At 42.5% G+C, this 23,654-nt stretch overlaps 1 protein-coding gene across 12 annotated transcripts in view; it reads left to right on the plus strand.

Annotated features, from left to right (window-relative positions):
• DMD (dystrophin) overlaps positions 1-10,115 on the plus strand; it is a 2,004,766-nt gene extending 1,994,651 nt beyond the window's left edge. For 10 of the 12 annotated variants that reach the window (XM_054005916.1, XM_054005909.1, XM_054005913.1 and 7 more), the window contains one exon: positions 7,682-10,115. In XM_054005916.1, the coding sequence (XP_053861891.1) occupies positions 7,682-7,779 (98 nt within the window). In that variant the 3' untranslated portion in view covers positions 7,780-10,115. Of the gene's footprint in view, positions 1-98; positions 131-7,681 lie in introns of all 12 variants that reach the window. The other 2 variants (XM_054005912.1, XM_054005914.1) reach the window with 2 other exon arrangements.
• The last annotated feature ends 13,539 nt before the right edge of the window (positions 10,116-23,654 follow it).

Below are 23,654 nucleotides of genomic sequence, written 5' to 3' on the forward strand. Positions count from 1 at the left end.
AAGTGGAGGCTGAAGTGTCTTTGTCAGTATAAACTACTATTGATTTATTTGTGGTTTTGTTTTTCTTTCCTTTCTGCTACCTTTGTCTGTTACTAAAGGAAGAAATGCCCCCGGAAAGCCAGTAAGAGAGGTTAGTGAGATTCAGGCTCCCTGTGACAAACAGAAGCCATGGCATCTTGCTCTCTGTGTCCGGCATTTGTGTGGCAGCTGTGTAGCTTATTTGTTTTTATTTTGTTTTTGTTTTGTTTTCCTGAGTGCATGCCACAAGCGTGCTCTAATATACAATGCCTCTCAACTTTCAATGGGGAAAATGTTAGAACAGGAGTGTGCCTCACTTCCAAGCCCCACAAAGATGGAAACTCAGGAGATGACAGAAGATGAGACTATATTAAAATAAAGTCATTATGTGACACACATGATCAGAAGTCATAATCTGTCATTGGCCTGTTCCTGTCCATAAGCAGAATTGTTTTATAGATATCTATAGAATCAAGGTAAATAGGTTTTTCCTTTAGTATACTGAAGGTTGAGAGGTATGAAAAACTCACACTTTTTTTTTTTAATTTGCAAATTCAGTTTTGCACAATAAGGAATGCTCCTAACATCCACCGACTTCACAGCGCTGCATTCAATTATATAAAGGAATAAAGGTATTTGCTGTGTGCTCTAGAAATGATCAATTTGATGAAAAAAATGGCTTTTTATAATGCTCTGAGCTTTCAGAATTTGTACTTCTCTGCCTATTACTGGAGTGAAAATGTTTTGTGCAGTGTTGTCATATTACCTTTTTAAGTACTTCTAGTGAACTTTTTTTTATTGTTAAGCTATTCTTTGCACTCCTAAAGGCCTCATGTTTGAAAGATGAAATGCCCAATGAAATGATTATGAAAGATAAAATATTCCGAAGCTACCTTAGTGTAATCACAGCTGTGAAATGAACTTGCAGAAAATCATGCACAGAAGGTGCTAAGAATGAACAAATCAGGAATTTAAAAGGTGGCCTAATTGTGGGATGTTACTGTACCTGCAATGGGGAGAAACTAATAGTGACATACTCAGACTGCATCTACACTGGGCTGGGGGAGGAGGGGTTAGCCACCAGAGTAGCTACACCACTGTGGCTGACCGTGCTACATTGGCATAAATGGCGATTTGCACTGGTACAGTTTCCCTGGGGTGAACTGCACTTGTACAGCCATTTGCACTGGACAGCTATATCAGTGACTAACCACTTCACTGTAGATCAGCCTTTCCTCAAGGGAGATATCTGGTGCTTGCTTATTAACTTGTTCATCAACAGAGTATCTGACACTTCATCAAGCAGATTGCACCTGTTTAAAAATTCTATGGAAATGATTTGGTATTCAATTCTGCTAATTAATGGCCCTTAAGAACTGATGATTAGGCTCCATTTGAGCAGAACAGGCCCTTGATGTTGATTTTCTTTGGCTTTGGTTATATTTCCATACATCATTAACAAAGACAAAATGCAGGTTGTGTGTGTGTGTGTGTGTGTGTGTAATAGCCTTTAAAAAAACTGCCACTGCCCTGGCTTTAGAGAGTGTGCAATTACTAAGTACTGAAAATCCACTGGCCTAATCCTACAAAGTACTGCGCACCTCCAAGGAAATGTTCAGCACCCTCGACTCTTGTTTCAACTCGGCGGGAGTTAAGGGTGCTCAGCAATTGGCAGGATTGAGAGCGATCTTCTCTAGGGTTACCATATTTTAATTTTAAAAAAAGGAGGACACTCCACGGGGCCCCGGCCCCACCCCAATCCCGCCCCTTCCCCACCCCCAGCCTCGCTCCAACTCTGCCCCCTCCCCTGAAAGCTCCGTCCCCTGATCCTCCCCCCTCCCCTGCTTCCCGCGAATCAAATGTTCACAGGAAGCCTGAAACAGGGAGGCAGCAGGTAAGCTGGGGCTAGGGCGGGGCGCAGCCCAGTCCAGCCCCCCCGGCCAAGCGGTTCCCTCCGGCGGCCAGCCCAGGCCAAGAGGCTCTGGCCCCAGCGTCTCCCACCCGGCTCGGCTCAGGCTGAGCACCGCTGGCCCCCACCCCCACACCACCGGCCCCGGCCCCGCACCGCCAGCCCCGGCCCCTGGCTCCCACACCGCCGGCCCCAGCGGCCCTGGCCCCCTCCCTCCCTATTTTCCCGGACATGTCCGGCTTTTTGGGATTTCCTCCCGGATGGGGATTTGAGGCCCAAAAAGCCGGACATGTCCAGGAAAAGCCAGACGTATGGTAACCCTAATCTTCTCTTACTCAGACCACATGTACATGAAGTCTGCATGCTAAAAAATATTACTCTGTCTAGTTATAGTGTAGCTTTAGGTTTACATGTCAGTCAATTTGTGTGAAGCCAGATTGCAATTAAAACACAAGTAGATTTTGTTCCTCTTACTCGTGTTGAGTAGTGCCTTACTCGGTGAGTAGTCCCACTGATTTCAAGATGCTACTCAATCTGAATCTGACCCACCAACAGGGAGGACTGTTCATGGATTGAGGCCCGGGGTTAGAAATTTGCACTGCTGAAATACAGACAGTATTGTGTTTGGGGTTTTTTAATTTACTTTCTGGCCTGTCTTTAGAGTCTGAACACTGCACATTTATTTCTGTAACAAGCTGCAGTGCAAGATTGATATTCAATTACTGTATCCTCCCCCGGGGGCCTTAATTCCAATACAGGCTCTAAAGCAAATTCAGCAGATACAGTACATGTCATGCTGTATGTGACTAGAAACGATGCAGTTAGTGTCTACAGAAATATACTGTTGTCCTGCTCTCAAGGCAAGCACACATGTATTATTGTTCACTCCATTTGTACAAGACTAGATTAAATTAACACTTTCCATGTCTCTTTTTCCTCTGTTACATTTTGAAGCTGATTGTGATGTTTTTAAACAATGTTTTTTCATCCTTGCAGAGCCACTGGCACTGAGAAACTTTTTTGTCTTTAATGTGATGTTACATAAAAAGAAAGTGGAATTAATGATGTCTTTGACAGCTCAATTATATTAAGATAATAATAATCCTACATGAGACCCTGGTTTAGACTGTTCTGTTTTCATTTATTAAATGTTTTTTGGGCCAGCATTTTTTCCCCCTTTTTTCCTGCATCTTAATAAGAAATATAGAAATGTTGTATTTCAGGTGGTTCCAGTAAACAAAAATACAACAGAAGTGTAACATCAGTCCTCCTGGTATAGGCATTATAGGATTATTATTATGTAGTGCACATATGGCCAGGAAATCCATGCTTGTATTGTTCTCAAATCCCAATGGTCTTGAGAGAATAAACAACCCGCACACCCACATTGCCTTTCTCACCAGCATGGTTAAGGAAGGGCTATTTGGATTGGAACTGGGCCTGCAGCCGATGAGGACCGCAAGGGCTACTCACCTCTTATCTCTCCCACCCTTATCCCATGAACAAGGGGACACAGAGAGTGGGAGGATCTGGAAGAATGAGCTGAAATGATGCAGAAAAGATGTGCAGTAACTTACTCCCCCATCCTGAACAAGCGGGAGAGGGGACAGGATTGTGAATCTGAATCACCGCTCAGTCTGGGCAGTGACAGGCCCTCCTTTACTCAGGTCAGATAGTACATTTGCAGGCTACTCCTCTGTTAAGGTATTTTTTATTTTTCTTGTAGATGTTACTAATCTCCACCCACAGAAATTACATCGCTAATTCTAATGTACTTTCAGTGCTAATATACCATACTAGCAAGTGGAGGGGAGGGGACCACAGGGAGATCAAAAACTGAAACACAGCAAGTGGCTTTAAAAATAATGGGGTGGCCGCAACAAAAAATATGTCATGATATACCATACTGGAGAAAGTTTTTGTTATTGCCACTTATATGGGATGACCTACATAACTTGCTCTTGGCTCCAAACACACGGGAGTAGTTGTGATAATCCCAAAAGTACAGCAGCAGCAATTAAAAAAACGTATTGCACTATTGTTATACTATTTGGATATAATAATAGAATACAAGGTGGCGTCTAGATGCATAAAGGTTTTATTGGCCCTCATTTTGGATGCCTGTATAAGTCATTCATTATGCTACATTTTATGTTTGCTTATGCCACAGTTTAGAAAATATTTTATTGTTAATTTTTTTTTATTAATATTGTTGTTGCTCATCCTCTGCCTGTAAAATCAGGTTGCCTTAGTTACCAGAGCTCTGAATGACAGGAAAAATAGTATGAACAAATATTAAATATTTCTAAAAAGGATCTAAAATAGCTTTTCCATAAATCCAGGGAATTGGGGATTTAAGGTCTGATATCTTGGTCTGCCAGGGCTAGAAATGAATGATGTTATATCACTTGAAAAACTGGAATCCCAGAATTGTTTCTAGTGATAGCAGATCACAAGATAGCTGAGTGCGACTCCGGGATCACTGACAGTTTTAATATTGCCACTCATTGATGTTTGACCATTATAATTTTCGGCCCTTCCGAGTCCATGGTTTGGGGTAGATGTGGGTGAAGAAATAATTTTGTGATAGGTGCTTTAAAGACTAAACTAGAGGCTGTTGAAAGTAGCTTGCAGGACTGAAGTGTTCAGTGGACTGTGTCAGATTATGAGGTCAATCCAAATGTATGCCAATAAACCTGTTATACCATGCCATACATACGCATATAAATGCGTCACATGGTGACTGCTGCCATTCTTTTTATGTAAGCCCCTTCATTTCAAAAGGTGTTTTTTACTCATTTTTGACTTACTCAAACTTTCCCTTTTTAGGCTGAATTTTCCAGTACTGAAATCCACCAGAGCTAGATCTATCTATAGCAATATTTCTTTATTTAGAAGGTTGAGCAAAAATGATTCTGCTGTTTTTGCATAGGTAGGGAGTGAAGAAAAAATACCCTAATTTTTCAGATTAGAAGTGTGAATGTGTAACTTGTGGAAAGGTGCCGCATGGATAGTCCAGGAGGCTGAAATCTTTTATTTATCCACAGCAAAGGAGGCAGTGTTGCAAACTTCCTTACACAGCCCTTAGTTACTAGCCTTGTTGTGAAAGGATCAGTGCCAGCAGTGACATGTTAGCTTATGCCCCGTGGTCATTCAGTCTTTGATGTTGCTGGTCAACATAAAGCAGGGGTGCCAATTTACAATGGTACCAGGAACTGGACAGAGACTGCAAATATTATTTCATGGAGGCCACAAGATAGCAGTTAGATTATGATGATGTTTGGTCACTACTGACTTAGCTGGATTTGAACTGTGTACTTACAGCTGAAAGCCTCTTAATACCAATTATCAATTGTGGGAGCCAGCTAGTCCCACTTTTAGGGTTTGTTGTTTCTAAAGTTTGTATTTTGCCATCCGCAGCATAGAGCAGCATCCTTTGGTCTTTTTCACAAAAGCAAAAGAGAGAGACTGAACAGGGAAAGGAGGGTGAATTGTTCATTTTATCCTGACTCTTTACATCTTGTGGGATTGCTCACTGCCTCATTCTCCCTCATGCTTTATCTAATTTAAATTAAAATCACCAATGAGAATACATTTAACATTCTCTTCCTAATTGCCACTGTGAACATCCCAAAGCCGCAGCATTGGTAGCATTGCTCAGGAGGCCAATGATGGCAATATAGCTGAGGTAGCGTAGCGGTTAGGCTAAAGGAGCATTGCCAGAATTGTGTGGGGACGTTTACATAAATACCTGGCTGTGTTATGATTGGTTCAAGCAAGTGAGATTAGCCCCTCACTTTTATGAGCATTGAACTGATTCCTTTACACAGTAAATGAATTTAAATGATTTACTTTAAAGTTTCAGTCCCACAAGTTTTAATTAATTCAGCTCTACCATCTTGGTACTGCAGAAATGTCAACAGTGCATGATTATCTATGTAATATACTGTAATATTTAGGCACAATAGTTTAATGAAAGAGTCTGATCTTAACTCCTAGTATCTTTTCTTTGTGAGTTTGATTTACTCCACTTGAGTGGGGAAGTGCAAAATGTATCCCCTGCATCAGTGCAGAAATTCCATCCACTAGGATGGGAAGCTCTAGTTGATGGGACCAGGAAGATGAGAGGTGTTGAGTGTCCTGGTCCTGTCCTGTCCTCGACTGACTCATCTCACTTTGTGGACTGTGCCAAGCAACTCTGGGTGCTGCTGAGTGCCACATCCTGTTGCAACTCTTCTCTGAACAGACTTTCTACCACCAGAGTTCTTGGTGACTCAAACTCTTCATGCTATTTCAGCATATCTTTGTCTGATTTTAATATAAAGTAGTAGTTAGTTATTGGTTAATAAAAAGTTAAAATGCCATGAAGGTAGCTCTCGTAATGACATAAACCATCTGAGATGTATAACCAAAAGTGATAATATTTCAGGATCTCCCCTTGATACCAGTGACTAGAGCTGAGCAAATAAACCACAGTAAATAATGTATCTGATAAATGTAGCCTCTTTTGCTGCTAATGGAGTATCCACAAACCGATGGCAGTTTTCTTGAATACATTTATTTGAAAGGATTCAGGGAATGTAGTTGTCAATTGTTCTTCATCCTTTAGTTGGATCACAAACAGTTTTAGACTCAGGCCTGATTCACATTGGTTTGAAGGGTATGTCTACACTGCAGTTAGACACCCACGGCTGGCCCATGCCAGCTGGCTCAGCCTAAGGGGCTGTTTTATTGCAATGTAGACTTCTGGGCTTGGGCTAGAGCAGTGTTTCTCAAACTGGGGTCGCCGCTTGTGCAGGGAAAGCCCCTGGCAGGCTGGGACGGTTTGTTTATCTGCCCCGTCTGCAGATCCGGCCGATCAAGGCTCCCACTGGCCACGGTTCGCCGCTCCAGGCCAATGGGGGCTGCTGGAAGTGGCAGCCAGTAAGTCCCTCGGGCCGCGCCACTTCCAGCAGCTCCCATTGGCCTGGAGCGGCGAACCACGGCCAGTGGGAGCCGCGATCGGCCGGACCTGCGGACAGGGCAGGTACACAAACCAGCCCGGCCCACCAAGGGGCTTTCCCTGCACAAGCAGTGACCCCAGTTTGAGAAACACTGGGCTAGAGCCTCCGCTCTAGGACTCTAAAAGGTGGGAGGGTCCCAGAGCTCAGGCTGCAGCCCAAGCCCAAGTCAGCTGGCACAGGCCAGCCACGTATTTTTATTTGCAGACATACCCTAACTGACTTTGGATTATTCCCTAGTCAAGCTGTGTTAGTTATGATTGGTCCGGTTGTTTTTTATTCACTGATCGGATGAGTGATCAAGCACTTCCAGCACCCATTTAAAACGTGTGCAAATCTAAAATGTGGTTTATGTGGATACTTATGCATGTGACTTTGAAATTTGCTTGCCATGAATATTCCTGCCAATACGACTCGAGCACTTGTACGTGTTTGGAAAGCGAGCACATGGAGCATTGCCAAAGTGCATTACTGTACAAATTCAAACCAGTATTGGTTGTGACGTTTTCTGCAAGATTCACCGAGCTCTTCTAACAATTGTGCTATGAATGTCACGCTGTTACAAATGACTTTTTATATGTGTTGTAGTATGGGGATTTTTAGGTACAATATTCTATGTTGTACTCAGCATGAAATTGTGCAGAGATATACATGGAGAGTGATTTGTGTCTACTTCCCTTATACATAATGTTCATAACAATTCACTGTCCTGTCCCTGTTATTAATGTCCTTTTCTTTGCCTTTTGTTTTTCAGGCCACAATGTAGGGAGCCTTTTCCACATGGCAGATGACTTGGGCAGAGCAATGGAAACCTTAGTTACAGTGATGACTGATGACAAGGCATTAGAATAGCAAGATGTGTTTTACAACTTCAGGCGTCCCGCATGGTTTTTATAAAATTCATACAACAAAGAGGATTAGACTGTAAGAGTTTACAAGAAAACAAATCTATATTTTTGTGAAGAGTAGTGGTACTATACTGTAGATTTCAGTAGTTTCCTAAGTCTGTTATTGTTTTGTTAACAATGGCAGGTTTTACACGTCTATGCAATTGTACAAAAATTATAAGAAAACTACATGTAAAATCTTGATAGCTAAATAACTTGCCATTTCTTTATATGGAACGCATTTCGGGTTGTTTAAAAACATTTATAACAGTTATAAAGAAAGATTGTAAACTAAAGTGTGCTTTATAAAAAAATAATTGTTTATAGAAACCCCCTTTAAAAAAAACACAAAAAAATGGAGGCAATGCATTTATTTAGTATCATTTCAGCTCTGTAACTGTACCAGAGATGTATTCATGTTCTGTGTTCTTTTCCCTGCTTAGCAAAGGAAGTATTTTCTGCAGCAACACCAAAACAACTGACTTACCTTTCACATTGTTTTTTGTCTGACTAAGGTTGGCTTAAAAATAACTTCTTAACTTCCAACTGAGGTAGTTTTTCCACCTCTTTCCAGATAAAATTAAGGATTACATGAATCATCCAGCTAGTCTGCAATAATGAAATGAAAGAGCACATTACATGACCATGCTCTCTTCAGAGCTTGCAAAAATAAATTGTAGATCTCATTAATATCCTATACTCCAGCTGTTTCTTCTGCCGACTAAAATCCTGAATGTTGTAGTAAAAAAACATGGGAATTGCCTTACCGGATTAAACCTTTGGACCTTATTGTCCGGTACCCTGCCTCTGGCAGCGCCAGCACATGATGTTTCAGCAGAAGTTTGATATACTTCCTCCCCACCCATAATGCCACCTTTCTGAGATGCTGTAGGTGGAGGGAAGGAGATTCCTTACTGACTCCCTGCTGCTGATCAGCTTCTGTCTAGAAGCACGAAGTGATTGTTCATATATCATCACAGATTGCATAGCTACCAATGTTATTAATGATCATAAAGTTACCCAATCTTTGGGCGGGGAGGTGAACACATCCACAATATCTATCTCAACCCCTTGTGGCAGCAAGTTCCAAGGAGTCACAGTGTTTAAAGCTTTGGGGGGCAGTGTAAAAGAATTACTACTGTTCCTGTCTGATAAGCAGTTGAAGGTGCCACACTGTTCCATGAAATGTTCATCAGCAAAACAAGGTTCTTCCCCCTCCCCCACCCTTGTCCCCTCAGTATTTTGTTCTTCCCCATTTTTTCTACAAGTAATACCGCACAATTCACAATGACTTGGGAGAGGGAGAAGAGAAAATAGGTTAAACGGTTCAACAGCAACTCATTAGGGTAGGTTGGGGTGTGAGGTGCTGTTAGCAAAAGCTTTACCATTTCATTTTCTTTTATCAGCTTTTAATTTCCTTTTATACCACATAGAAATACACCATCTGACTTACATTACTTTGCAAGGGTAAAAATCTGTTACCTCTTCTTGTATGAAGTGTAATTAAAAGTTGAGAGAGATTTTATTTTATTTTGAATGCTAGTTAACATTGAACATGGCTAGTCATGCTATTTCTACCTCACTTTGGTTTTGTGGTGTTCCTGACAATTACGTACAGATGTTACATTGTCACCACTTGTCCATTGTGTGAACCGGTCTCATCATTTAATACTAATACATTAAAAAGAAACCCAGATCACTTTCATGATAAAGAGCTCTTTAAAAGCTTTATTTACAGTGGGTACCCTGTTTGCTTCTGATTGCCTTTCTTCAGGAAAGTTCAAATCAAGATCTAAGGGAATGGATTTGTTTTTCTTTTTTTCTTTTGTGCTTGTAAGTTAAACCTCTTTAAAAAATCAGAGGTAAATGGCTTGCACGATTGTTTTCATCAGGGTTTTATTTTGGTTGGTTTTTACTTTCTAGACATTAGTTTTGGAGTGAATCTGTTAAAAATATTTAAAAAGTTGAGCGCTTTATTGCTGCTTTTTAAGCATAATTTGGGAATTATTTCATGTTCCTTATAACCACAAAGTATTAAACTGTAAAACATAATCATTGTAACTGACTACATAAATATCATATGGCATGTTATTTCATTGTTACTCAGTACTGGTTTATTCCTTGGGTATCATAAAATATTGTGTTTTAACACCAACACTGTAACATTTACTAATTTTTTTATAAACTTCAGTTTTACTGCATTTTTCACAACATATCAAATTTCACCAAATATATGCCTTACTATTGTATTATATACTGCTTTACTGTGTATATCAATAAAGCACGCAATTATGTTATTAATCTTTATGGAAGTGCAGCATTTATTTAGTGGCTTTCTTTTCCAGTAATCCGCTCTTTATTGAGCTCCACTGGCTGACATGCCATCTAGTCTATTCCTTAATGTACTCCGTATACCCCTCAACAAAGTACTCAGTGGGCTGGATGCCAAGGGCAGAACCCATAGAAATCCCACATGATTTGGGAGAAGGGACAGGGAACCTCATCTGTCTCTCGGATGGGTTGTTTTGTAACATGTGGGGCTAACCTAAAGCATAAAGCTCATACCAGCACTACCCATTCAGAACAGGCCGTTATACCTTGAATGTAAACAAAATTCAACTCAATCCATGAATATTTTTGTTGTGGGAAGCAGCTGTAAAATCCACATTGCTGGAATTATTTCTAATCCTTCCCCCTCCCCCCTCCCCCCCCCCACACTCCTCTCTTTGGCTTTGTACTTTCCCTCTCAAGGTCTCTGCATACTTTCTTCAGTGTTTGTCTACAGGCATTGCCACAGTGGTTTAGAAATATCTATTGACACTCCAGGGAGACATTGGGCTGGTATTGTTTTTCCCTTATTATTGCTCTTTCTTGTTAGTGTGTTTCTCCCACGCACAGCCCTCCAGGGGCTGCCAATGTCTTGCTTCCAGTTCAGTCTGAAGAGTAAAACCACATCTAAGAATCAAATTCTAGGCATTTATGTAGCAATTCAAAGGTCTTATACCACATTGTGTAGCTCTATGAATCGTAAATAATTATAGTGATTATGTAAGAATTCCCAGTTATCACTCTGAGGTTTGACAGGCTCTTGTCTCAAGATTAGGCCCAGTATTATTAAAATTACTATTTAGTTGGGAACTCTGATGTGCACATTTACAACACTCACACTTTAGGAACACGTCTGTTTTTGTAATAGTTCATTAATACATTTAGCTAAATTACAAACACTCTAATGGCGCACGATACCTAGCGATACTACAGAATGTAGAGCTGACTATCTATATACTCAGACCAGCCCTTGCAAAATAACCTGAAATGTTAGCCAGTATCTTCCTCCTTATCACCACTGGCCCCTCCCAAGGGCTACATTTCTCTCTCCTCCTGCCCACAGGCTGGGATACAACTTTTATAATGCATTACACTGATGTTACTATGGCTAATGCATATTCAGTCGGGGTTTCTTTATTTGTATTTCCTCACCCTACTAATGTTGGGGGTGCCCTTCTCCCACAGATTAGTATATTAATAACCTCAATTTATTGCCATGGCACTTTTGTGGAGAGACAGCTGCAGATGTTGCTAAAATATCCAAAAGCTAGTGTTAACTCATGGTCCTGTGGTTGACTGGTGGTGTTCTGGCTAAACATCCCCCCTTAAACACACTATTCCCAGGTAGGGTCCTTGTATTACTGCTAAATAAAATAAATGCTAATGCTAGCTCTATGGGCTACCGTTGCTGCCATATGTGTTGCCAACAGCCCACAAAACATCATCATGCATGTGGCTGATAAAAATGTGGTTCAGGGAGCATTATGAAAGTGCTTGCTCTGTAAGAGATGTCTGGGCATTTGGTAAGATGTTTGAAGAACAACTCCAGATAATGTGGCATTTTTAAAAAAAAATCCTCAACACTCCTGGCCCTTTTAAAATGTTTTCTTCCATTGCTGTCAGACAGCAGTATTTAACAATAGATGCTTTTCAAGCTGTGTTCCTGAGCAAATATATTGTAAACTTTCGTCTTTATAATCTGCTGCCTCTTGTCACCCTCCTGAGTGCTCAGCTATGGTGAATTGCAAAGACAGGACCATGACATTGCTAAATGGTGCAGGCTGATTATATCACCATCAGGTGGCTGGCCTCTTTCCCTGAAGTAGGCCCTGTGCCTTTGTGCCAGTACAGGTGGTCCCAGTTTGGCCAATTAAGAGGGTGGGGCAGCACCTGGGGTTATAGAGGATGAGAGAGAGTCAGGGAAGTGGGTGGTTCTTGGAAAGCAGGAGAATAGAGGGGTGGTGGTGTCTGTCTGACTACCCTGAGCTAGAGGGCTAAAAGTCCCTGAGCAGCAGAGGGCATTACCTGCTAACTTGTAAGCTGGAGAACCCCAGCCAAAGAGCAGAGAGTACTAAAGGCAGGTAGGGTGACCAGACAGCAAGTGTGAAAAATTGGGACAGAGGGTGGGGGGTAATAGGAGCCTATATAAGAAAAAGCCCCAAATATCAGGACTGGCCCTATAAAATCGGGACAGCTGGTCACCCTAAAGGCAGGGCACCAGCAGAGGGGTTTAATCTGCTGCCATCTCTCCAACCTGGCAAAGGTTAATGGAATGGGGGAGTGAGGGGTGCTCCCTGGTGACAACTGACTCCCAGCAGAGTGACTGTAGGGGGTTCCTGCTAGGAAGAGCAGGGCTGTACTCCAACTGGAAGGGCTCGGGCACCCTGGCAGATGAACAGGAGAGGAGGGAAGAAGAGATGCTGTATAGTATATGTTACATTGATGGATTACCGATAGTGGGCTTTTCAGGACCATAATCAAGGGGTGGGGGGAGGTGATAAATGGACTGTGTTTGGGATTTTTGTTATGGATGCTTTGCAGTGTTTTATTGTAATAAACTAGCCCCCCGGGAGGGGGGGGGGAATTGTATTAAGGCTTGGAGTCTTTAGGGGCATGAGAAGGGAAGGGGGATAGTAATCCTAGCATTAGGGTACCAAGCTGCAAGGGAGCATTCAGGAATAAAGAAGCCATGTACACAGTGATTAAGAAAAAAACATGTATTTAACTAGTGCGATAATACATAGCAACCTCCCCTACTTCACTCATTTGGGCTAACACTCCCTACCAAACTGGAGTTACTCTGAAGCCTCGCCCTCGCCTTCTCTCCCACCCCCCCCGGTAAGTGAGATCACAATGTGCCTCTGGGTAATAAGATTCAGCTGAATTTCTCAGTCCACTGGCTCCACTGCCTCACAGTGGACAAAAAGGGGCCTGCTTAATCTAGCTGAGTTAAATAAAAAGGAATCTCGCTTCCTCTTTGTGCCAAGTGAGGAAGTTGATTGCATTGGAAATGCCACTGTTGGTTTTACCAACTTAGGCTTTGATGCAGTAAGGAACTTTGCCTAACTTAAGCGTGAGTCATCCCATTGCACTACTTTGCTGAATGGGAGCCTTAAAGAAAGGTAGACAAGACATGTCACTATTGACTAACGTTCTACCTTCTCCTGAGGACTTCTCACCACTAAATTCAGATGAATTCAAACGCAAACCCTGGTAATATGAGGATAACCCATTTTTGAAATGTGCTGTCAATCACTTCTCACATGCACCAAAAGCAAACCGTGCATCATGTGCTTGGCACCACTTATAGGAACACCTGCTGTAAGAGTACCATTTATATTAATAAGTTTAAAGACTTTGCCAAAAGTTTTCAGTGAATTTTTTTTCTGGTTATAAGAACTGAGTCCCAATCTCCTCCCTCCAAAAAACCCATAGTCCCTTTACCCTTTAAAGAACATCAATTTTTCCCTGTGTTTTTTGGCTTTTACAATCAGTTTATCTCAATCTGTTGAGAAGTGGCCTATTAGATGCACCATGGATTTCCTCTGTTTTCAATGTAGTATTTGCATTGAGTATCATGTTCCTTACTGAATACAGGAACAGTGTGTTCTTGGTAGTGGTGCTCTATTGTACTAACTACTGTGGCAGTTTAACAACAATCTTCCAAATTGTCATCCCCTAATCTAGTTGGACTGAGATAGCTCCTGCCCCACCAGTGACTTTCCAAGTCTGCTTCTATGGAACCAGGCAATAAAATGCAAGCTTGCTCTTAGGACCTTACAGCCCATCTCTAGTCATAAATGCAATGGAAAAATGTGTTTGTCTAAAGGTATATCTCACAACTTTAAACAGCAGCTGCAGTGACTCTTTGTAGGTATAATGAAGGCAGAGTAAACTGCTTTAGATTGGCAAATGCAGCTAAACGTTACATTAAACTAGATAATGATGCACAAAACCATGTATAATGCGTAATAGTTTAGCTGTATAGAAACCTATAGTGAAACTTGTTTCAGATCCAGGAAATAATTACTACAGCACGTTTTAAAAGCTGGTCTTGCTTAATAATTTTCTAAATAGTACATGCTGATATATTATGTGTATTAAGACTGAAAACTTGTCTAGCCATGCAGTTGATGAAAAATATGCTTCCTGTAAATGCCTTAGAATTGCACGGAAAGAACATGAACAGCACATTAGAAGAAATCTAGCATGCCTTCTAAGTTGTCTATATGAGGAATTTCAAACACTTTCACAGAGTTGGTGGCATCTTACTAGAAAGACTCCTCATGGATCCATCTCCTCGTCCACTCACGACTGATCAGTATCCCTGTGATGACTTCAGCAATTGTAAACGTGAACAAGTGATATTAAAAGAGTATTTAATGTATTTTCAGCTGCCTTTGAATACAATTTAGCAGCTAGAAACATGAGGAGGAGTAGACACCATGTGACCAGCCAGTTCTCAGCAGATACCTGTAAGTGCTCCAGGGCTCACAGCTTGGGACATGTGTTCTAGAAGGAGACTACCACAGTAAAAGAGACACAGAAATCAGTAACCTATGTCATTTGCCCTAACAGATAAAGTCAAAATTAAACCACTTTGAAAAAGCCAGGCTGTTACTTAAAATGTAGAACATACAGTTATCAGACATCCCACTCTGGAGCATTCCCAGACTGTTCTACTCCGTTGGTCTTATGACCCCCCTCCAAGCAGAAGCAAACAAACAGAGTAAAAAGGTATCTCCCGACAATGGGTGAAATCCTGGCTCCACTGAAGTTGATGGGCGTTTTATGATTGACTTCAGTGGAGCCAGGATTTCACCCACTATATCTAATCATCAGCTGTTCCTAATCCCCAATTTTCTTGTCTCCTTATATCCTGAGGTATTGTAACTACTCAGCTCTGTGCTTAACCCCTGCCTCTCACCTTCATTCTAGCACCTCCAAGGCAATTGTGCTGAAAAAGGAAAGGAGAGAGAAGAATGTAAGCACATGGGGTGAGAAGATGAAGGAGGAAGGAAAGAAACTGCCAAAGAAGAAAGAAAAACCCCGCTGGTGATCATCCCGCCGTGGTGCAGTAAATGAGGTAGACACTTTGCCTGTTGTCTCTTATTGCACTAACCCCTTAGCCTGGACCCTAATTGGCTGGTCCCTTCCAGATGCAGGCCATTCCCCCCATTCCTTTTGCCTCTAGTGACCCTTGGAGGATGAAGTTCCCTCATCCTCTTTTTGTACTCCTTCCAGACGCGTTGGCCTAGATAGAGAAAAGTCTTCTCATTGCGCCAATAGTGCTGTGTAAATAGCCTCTATGAGGCCTGCCAACCCCATATCACCCTGTGTCTGGGTCTTTTTTGCTTGGCAGGAATATGGGGCCCTCGTCTCCCTGAATCCTTGAATTCAGTAGACAGCAGTATGAGGATATCCTATCAACTTCCTCAAGGGCCCAAACCCCAGTTCCTTTCAGGGACTTGCCTTCCTCTCTCTCATCTTTCCAGAGGCAAACATTATTTTAGGAAGTATGTCCAATCGACTTTTGGGGAGAATGGGGGAAGGGCTGATCTCCGTAATCCCAACTGTGGAGCAGAGCAAGGGATATTTTTCTTCCTACTTCCTGGTCTCCAAGAGACGTGAACAGTTTGGGTCCATCCTGGATCTCCACCTTTTAAACTGCTGAATTTGGAGATTCCATTTCGGCATGACCACCCATTCACTCCATTCTCCAGTTTCTATATCTGGGCAGCCTCCAGGATACGTGGTTCCACATCTCTGTTCACCCCTCCTACCAGCAGGAGTGGCAGTGGGTCACAGTCTTCCAGTTCATTACCTGCCCTTTAACGTTTCCTAGGGCCCTTTGGTTTTTACATAGATCTCTTTAGTCCTGATGGTTCACCTTCATCTTCAACAGGCCCCCGGGCGGCCCTGTCACCAGTCCTTTAACTTAGTGAGTCTTCGGAACAAGTTTTTGTTTCAGCTCAGGACAGAGTGATAGGGCATGATTCTCCACTGGCTTGTGCCTTCTCTGGTCATTTACACCTCTGCAAGTTGAGTACGTGCAAAGTGGGTGTAAAGTGTTACCAGTGATACCATTTTGAAACCACTTTGTATTCCCTTTGTCTGGTACGAATGACCAGGCAGGATGCAAGGCAGGGGAGAGTCAGAGCCGCAAAGTTCACAAGGGCTCATCTCTATCAAAAATACTCCGATAAACACACGTTCACTTGAGAGGAACAAAATGCACATGGGACATAACTGAGATTTGGATAACTGCAGCCAGGGCCGGCTCCAGGGTTTTGGCCGCCCCAAGCAGCCAAAAAAAAAAAAGCCGTGATCGCGATCTGCGGCGGCAATTCGGCAGGAGGTCCTTTGCTCCCAGCAGGTGAGGGACAGTCCGCCGAATTGCCGCCGAATACCTAGACGTGCCGCCCCTCTCTGGAGCGGCCGCCCCAAGCACCTGCTTGCCAGGCTGGTGCCTGGAGCCGGCCCTGACTGCAGCCAAATCCTCATCCCCATCCTGCTCCTTTGTATACCTCTCAGGAGGTTCAAAGGGAGCAGACACTGCCTATAACTTCCCTGCTAGGCACAATCTACCATGCAGAACTGGCATAGCTGGCTTCTGCACTTCCTTCCCCACAGCCTCCAACCACTGAGTGAGTCAGGGGTGGGGAGTGGTCATGGCCACAGTGCAATGAGCGCCTGCAATCCCCAGCTGAAATATGGTCACTTGAGGGCTAGAGCCCACCTGTGCAGTGCAGACCTAGGGCTGCTTTAACATATGCCCAGCACAGAGGAATCTCTGAGCAGAGAATCAGGAAGCTCCCTGACAACCCTGTCTCTGCTGCACCTATCAGAAGCTGGGCACAGCAGGGAACCTGGCTTTAGCAGTTCAAGTAAACTGGATTCTATGTTAGCTACAAATGCAGAAGAAATCAGTTTTCCAGCAGAATAAGCAGACTACTCTTCCCAGCTCTTCCAACGCCTCCCTGTATAACTGGAAAACAATCTAAAGATGTTGGGCCAAATCCTCAGCCTGCGTAAATCAATATCTCCAGGTTAATTTGATTAGGCAACTTATGGTTAAAGGTGGTTTTACTTTTATTCAGAAAATGCTTTCCTCCTCTTTCACGTGTTCCTCGAACACAGGAGCTGAGAACACACAAGCTCAGCTGACTGACATTCTCCATTCTGCCTCCAGCTTTATTTTGTAGAATACCTTTCGCACCAACCATATCCTGTCGTACAGCGTTAAATAATACAACCAGAGAGCTAAGAAACTGTAGCAGAGGGGGAGAGAAATTAAGAGGGTGAGGAGATGGAGAAAAGAGTATGCTTTCAGACAAGAGCGGAAAAGAGGCAGAGTTGATGAGGTGGAGAAAGAGGAAGCATTGCAACCACCTAAACATGTCAGTTTCCTTCTTTTATGGCTATTTCTGCTCTAGCACATCCAGCACAGAGTTTGGATAGGCCGGCTCACACGGAAACCCCCTCAACTGCTCTGCAGATTGCTGGGTTGAGTACATTCTGCTCCCAGCAGGTCCGTGAGCACCCACAGGCACTTGCTTGCAATCTTTTCCCAAATAACGTTGAGTTTTTTAATCTGTATGCTTAGATGGCCCCACCGTCAGAGCACCTCACAAACAAAAATGAATTTACCCTCACAACAGCCCTGAGGGTGGAGAAGTATTATTGAGTGTCATTTTACAGATGAGGAACTGAGATGAGGTCATTTACCCAAGCTCACGCAAGCAGAGCCAGGGATGGATCCATGATATCCTGAATGCCAGTCGAGTGCCTTAACCAAAAGCCCATCCTTCCTCATACCTTAACAAAATACCATCCCTGTTAAGTTCACACGCCTGAGTACCAAAACTACGTGTATGTACACAAGTGTGTGTGTGTGCGTGTGTGTGTGTGTGTGTGTGTGTGTGTGTGAGAGAGAGATGCCTCTTCAGACTTTGCCAGTGTTTAAATCAGTTAAATGACTTAGATATAGTACTTTAAGATTTTTTCTCTTTTGTGGGGGACGGTGGGGGAAAAGGTAAGGAAGGACAGGGTTCTAGGCCACAATGGCTATTCCCATTGCCATCAAACAGACCAAGATCAGGCTGCATCTGATTTGTGTGCTTCAGTAAATGGGCTGTTCTGTCAACCTGTACTACTCTGGATGGCACTAAAAAAATTACCTCAGCAGAGAGACTCAACTCTCAGTTGACTAAATCCAATAACTAGAGGTAAATCCATTTAAATCAGGTAGTAAAAGCAGCTGTTAAACTGCTTCCCCCACTCTTCATTTGCACAAGCCCAAGCCTGCATGTTTAAGAGCAACTTCCCCAGGTACCTCTGCCTCCACTCCCAAGCCCTCCTTTGCAAACTTGTTTCACTTCAAAACAAGCATGTAGATACATATTGCAGGTGCCATACTGTGAGCAAGAAGAGCAGTTTACACTAAATAAAAACAGGACTATAACAACTGTGCATGTGGTCCCTGTAAGCCGATAAACAACGCTGTTTGGGAAGGTGATAACACCATATATTTAACAGCATGGAGCTGCATAAAATGTGGTAAAAATGATCAATAGCCTGTATTTAAAAGGGGAGTGATTTGAAGAAATCCTGTAGGTACATAGTGAAGTCTAGTCATTACACATGTATTCTGAGTCACTGTTTCTGCATATTAGGAATTCTTTTATAATATGTCTGAAATCCTTACTGCTTGCAGACCTGATGCTTGATTTTGTCAGTCACCTTGGTTACTGTCAGGTGTAGGAAACTTCAAGACTTATCTTTATCTTACTCTTAACATACGTTTATAATTTATTTAATCGACTGTTCCATGCCACCAGGCATATTTTTGCCGTCTGAAGCCCAAGCAAATGCTCACCAGATGCTAAATGTTAAAATCCATTGCCTATGGCAGTATGTCCCTTGGCCCGCGCCGCTTCCAGCAGCTCCCATTGGCCTGGAGCGGCGAACCGCGGCCAGTGGGAGCCATGATTGGCCGAACCTGCGGACGTGACAGGTAAACAAACTGGCCTGGCCCGCCAGGGGCTTTTCCTAAACAAGCAGCGTCCCAAGTTTGGGAAACACTGGCCTATGGGAAATTGCCCTTCCCCCAGTGGATACCAAATGAGAAAATGGTGAATACTGAGTTTCCCACATGAACATTTCTAGATGAGAGTAGTACCAGCAGTGATATCCTATCTCCAGTAACATCCAAGATACAACATATACCCAAAGTATCATGAAAAGCACACCTGGTGGTAAGGCAGTAACTCAGCCAGTCTAACTACCTGGTTCTCTGAGGGCCCAAATTCCTCCACACCTGCTCCATTCATCACTAGTGCTAGCAGGTGTACATTCCTAGTGCCACACATCAAAATACAACTTTGTATCTATAGCAGCAGTCAACAAGGGATCCGGGGCCCCCTAGGGGGCCATGAGAAGATTTTAGGAGGTCCACCAAGCAGGGCCAGCATTAGACTCACTGGGGCCCAGAGCAGAAAGTGGAAGTCCCACTGTGCAGGGCTGAAACCCGGGGCCCTCAGCCCTGCCAACTGGGGCTGAAGCCCAAGCCTGAGCAATGTGGCTTGCGGAGGCGGGGAAGGGAGAAGCTGTGGCAATTGCCCTGTTTGCTACCCCCTAACACCAGCCGTGGCTTTTATATGCAGAAAACCAGTTATTGTGGTACAGGTGGGCTGTAGAGTTTTTATAGCATGTTGGAAGGAAGTGGGTGCTGAGAAAGAAAAAGGTGAGAACCCTTGATGTATAGCATCTTTCATACAAACAGCATCTCCAGAGATTTGAGAGCTGATAGTGTGGCAAAATCAAAATAAAGATTCATGCAAAGGAAGGAGCACAATTTAGCAGTATGAGCATGTGAGGAAAGAAAGGTGTTTTCAGCATTTGAAAATGGGCAGACAGATGAAGGGGAGAAATACGGGAAGGCTGGTTCCAGATACAGGAGGTGCCGGGAAGAAGGCTCAGAGCGGCAAGATAGCAGGAAGGCAGAATGGAGTAACTAGTGCTGGACAACAAGAAAGCAATGGGGAAGGGAAAAAGCATTGTTTATGGAAAGGTAAAGCTGGTAGACATAGCAAGAGGTTAATAGGCATATTTATACACTAAATATGTGATAAGCATAGTATAAAGTAGACTCTTTTCAGGAATAGTATTGGTATGTCCCGCCACAAGATAAACAGTCAGACCTCTAAAGCACAACAGTTATTGCACACAGTATATAAAGATGGCCTTGTTCATGATCTATGGTATGTCTAATAAATAATCAAACATCATAAGTGGGTTTTAGTTCTACCATAGGATGAATTTTAGCTGTGCCTCATTCACCAGACAAATGGTTCTAGTCTCTTGTTGATGTATGGGACATATTTTGTACATAAGATTAATGGGAGTTACCCATATAACTCCCCAATGCATTCACAGGAGAATATACTTGAAAGTCTGAATCCTCTATCAACCAGCTGCAAGCAATAAGAAATGAAAAGTTTTTCCCTAAATACAGAAAGAAACTTAGGCAGATTCCTGGTCATGACAAAAATGAAGCAAGTGTTAGAATAAATGCTAGACACACACATGCGAAAAATTAATCATACCACCAACACCACCGCGTACACAAATACCATTAGTGTTCTGCTCTGCTGAATTCTATTAAGCATTAAGTAAAAGGAAGTAGAAATATTGATGTCTAGGAAAATGGGGCTTTGGCAATTTATAGGAGTCAGGCTTTGTTCTAAATTACAGTAGACCACCTTTTACAACCACCAGTTTCAATAATTTATTCAGCAGTTAAGTTTCTTCAAAAATTTAGACTCCCAAGGAAAGGTGCCTCAGGCACAGTGGCCCTGCTGTAATGTCTACTTGTTTTTATTTTTTAATCACTGAAACAGCTGGCAGGGACTAGCATTGTGAGACATTGGAGAATATTCGAATTCTAAAATTAACATTTTTTTCTTCAACAGCAAACTAAAAATAGCCTTTAGAAAGACTGTGCAGGAAGAAAATACTAACAACATTTTGAGGGATTTATTATGCACATGTTTTATTCCACCCGTCTTTTCGCCTTTCCAGTCGACTCTTGTACTTTGAGCAAAAAAGAATCATAATGGTCAAAATTTTCAAACATGATGCAGAAGTTTAGGCACCTTGTAACAGGCCTTGTTGGTCCTTTTAAGAGCAGGAACAGCTAGCCCACCCTGTCACCGGGGCTTGGTCCTCTAAGGCCAGGTTGCTGTAGTTCAGGTGGTGGCTGAGGTAGGGGGATCATATGACCAAGAGGGACCCACAATCACCCTATATGCCAAAACTTACAGGACTGAGCCCCTGGACCAAGGAGGCTGGTGGTGCTTGCAATTAAAGGGGACCATATACTGTGCTATGCTGCTAAAGTCATCTTTAGACACTTAGATAAAAGCAACCTGATTTTTGAAAATTATGAATCCCTGCAGCACCTAATGCCTTCAGTGGGCTTTGTGGATAACCAACACCTCTCAAAATCAGGCCTCTGATATTTAGATTGTTAGATATGGCTCTAGGAGCCTAACTTTAAGCACCCCAGTTAGAAAAATTCATTTTTCCTCTTGTTTTGATCTCTCATTCCCCCGCCCCACCCACAAGCATCAAGTTAGAAATCTTGTGATCTTTGGACAGGCAAACACCATTGTGAGAAGCACAGCTGGATAAATGTCAGCATTAGCAGTACTCCCTTGCTCTGGGAGAGTGGCTAATATAGTGGCCGTTGCTATGGGTACCAGAGCAGCAAATGATAATAATAGCAAGACAGACTAGTGGGAAAGGGGAACTCCATTTCAGGTTCAAATATGGCTTCAAATTAACTGTAATGAATAATTTAGGAACTCAGATGACTTTTAGATGCCTTAACCAGGGAAATCCCTTTAATAGATGGCAATCACTGACAACTTGTACCTGGTTTGCAATCAAACAACATAAGGTATTTTTGCACAAAAAGATAGACCCAGCATGAAATAGTTCCCATTAGTTATCACTGAATCTGCTGCTTTACTGCAATTTGCTCTGTTTTTCCATGATGCTAGCTGATTCTGTTTTGACAGTTTTTTACCCCCTTGACAGAAGTTCTCCATTTCCCTAGGTAACAGAACATTTATTTAGCTCAAACACAGAGGGGAAAGAGTGGAGTTTTTTTCCAACTGGAGTCTTTGGATGACACTAGGACATTGTGTCCATCGTAGCATCTGAAGCTGGGAAAACCCACTTAGTTGAACCAGCCATCCAATGGATACAAAGCATTTGCGCTGTTTTGCCTTCAGCTCCACACAAAGAAAGAAAACTGTTGCAAAGAGATAGCTAAGTGACTGCCTTGGAGATAATAGTATGCAGTGCAGTTGTAGCTGTGTCAGTCCCAGGATAATCGAGAGACAAGAGGAGGTGAGGTGATATCTTTACTGGACCAATTTCTGCTGGTGAAAGAGACAAGCTTTTGAGCCACACAGAGCTCTTTTTAAGGACAAGCAAAGTAGGCCTGAAAAAGAGCTCTCAGTGCCTCGAAAGCCTGTCTCTCTCACCAAGAGAAGTTAATCCAATAAAGGATATTACCTCACCTGCCTTGTCACCGGAGATAATGCTATTATTTTTTGACTATACAATTAAGGTTACATGTTTAAGCATTGCTAAGATCAAGAAATTCTAAAGTTAAAGTACTACTCACCACCTCAACTCTGCCCCTCTGTGTATATGCATTATAATACTCTTTAATTACATGATCATATCCTATGTACTAGATAATACAATTTCATACAGTCACTTTTCTACAACCCAGTTACAGCTGTGTAGCATCTTCCACTGCTGAATTCTATCCACACAGAGTCTTCACAGAAGTGAGTTAGGAGCCTGATTCATACACTCCAAGGCCAGAAGAAACCATTGTGATCATCTAGTCTGACCTCCTGCATAACACAGGGCCATAGAACTTCACCAAAATAATTCCTAGAACATAGCTTTTAGAAAAACATCCAATCGTGATTTAAAAATTGCCAGTGATGAAGAATCCCAAGTGTTCCAATGGTTAATTAACCTCCCTGTTAAAAATTTACACCTCATTTACCTTCTGACTTTGTGTAGCTTCAACTTCCAGCCATTATATCATGTTACACCTTGGTCTGCTAGACTGAAGAGACCATTTTAAAATATTTTTTTCCCCATGCAGGAACTTATATATTGTAATCAAGTCACCCCTTAAACTTTGCTTGCTATGCTAAATAGATTGCACCTGAGTCTATTACTATAATACATGTTTTTAATCCTTTACTCATTTCTCATGGCTTTTCTCTGAAGGCCCTCACATTTTTCAACATCCTTCTTAAATTATGGGCACCAAAACTAGACACAGTATTCCAGCAGCAGTCACACCAGTGCCAAATTTAGAGGTAAATTAACCTCTCTACTTCTACTCACAATACCCCTATTTATGCATCCCATTAGCCCTTTTGGCCACAGCATCACACTGGAAGCTTATGTTCAGCT

This window comes from Malaclemys terrapin, chromosome 1, assembly GCF_027887155.1.
Source record: "Malaclemys terrapin pileata isolate rMalTer1 chromosome 1, rMalTer1.hap1, whole genome shotgun sequence".
Classification (NCBI taxonomy): domain Eukaryota; kingdom Metazoa; phylum Chordata; order Testudines; family Emydidae; genus Malaclemys; species Malaclemys terrapin.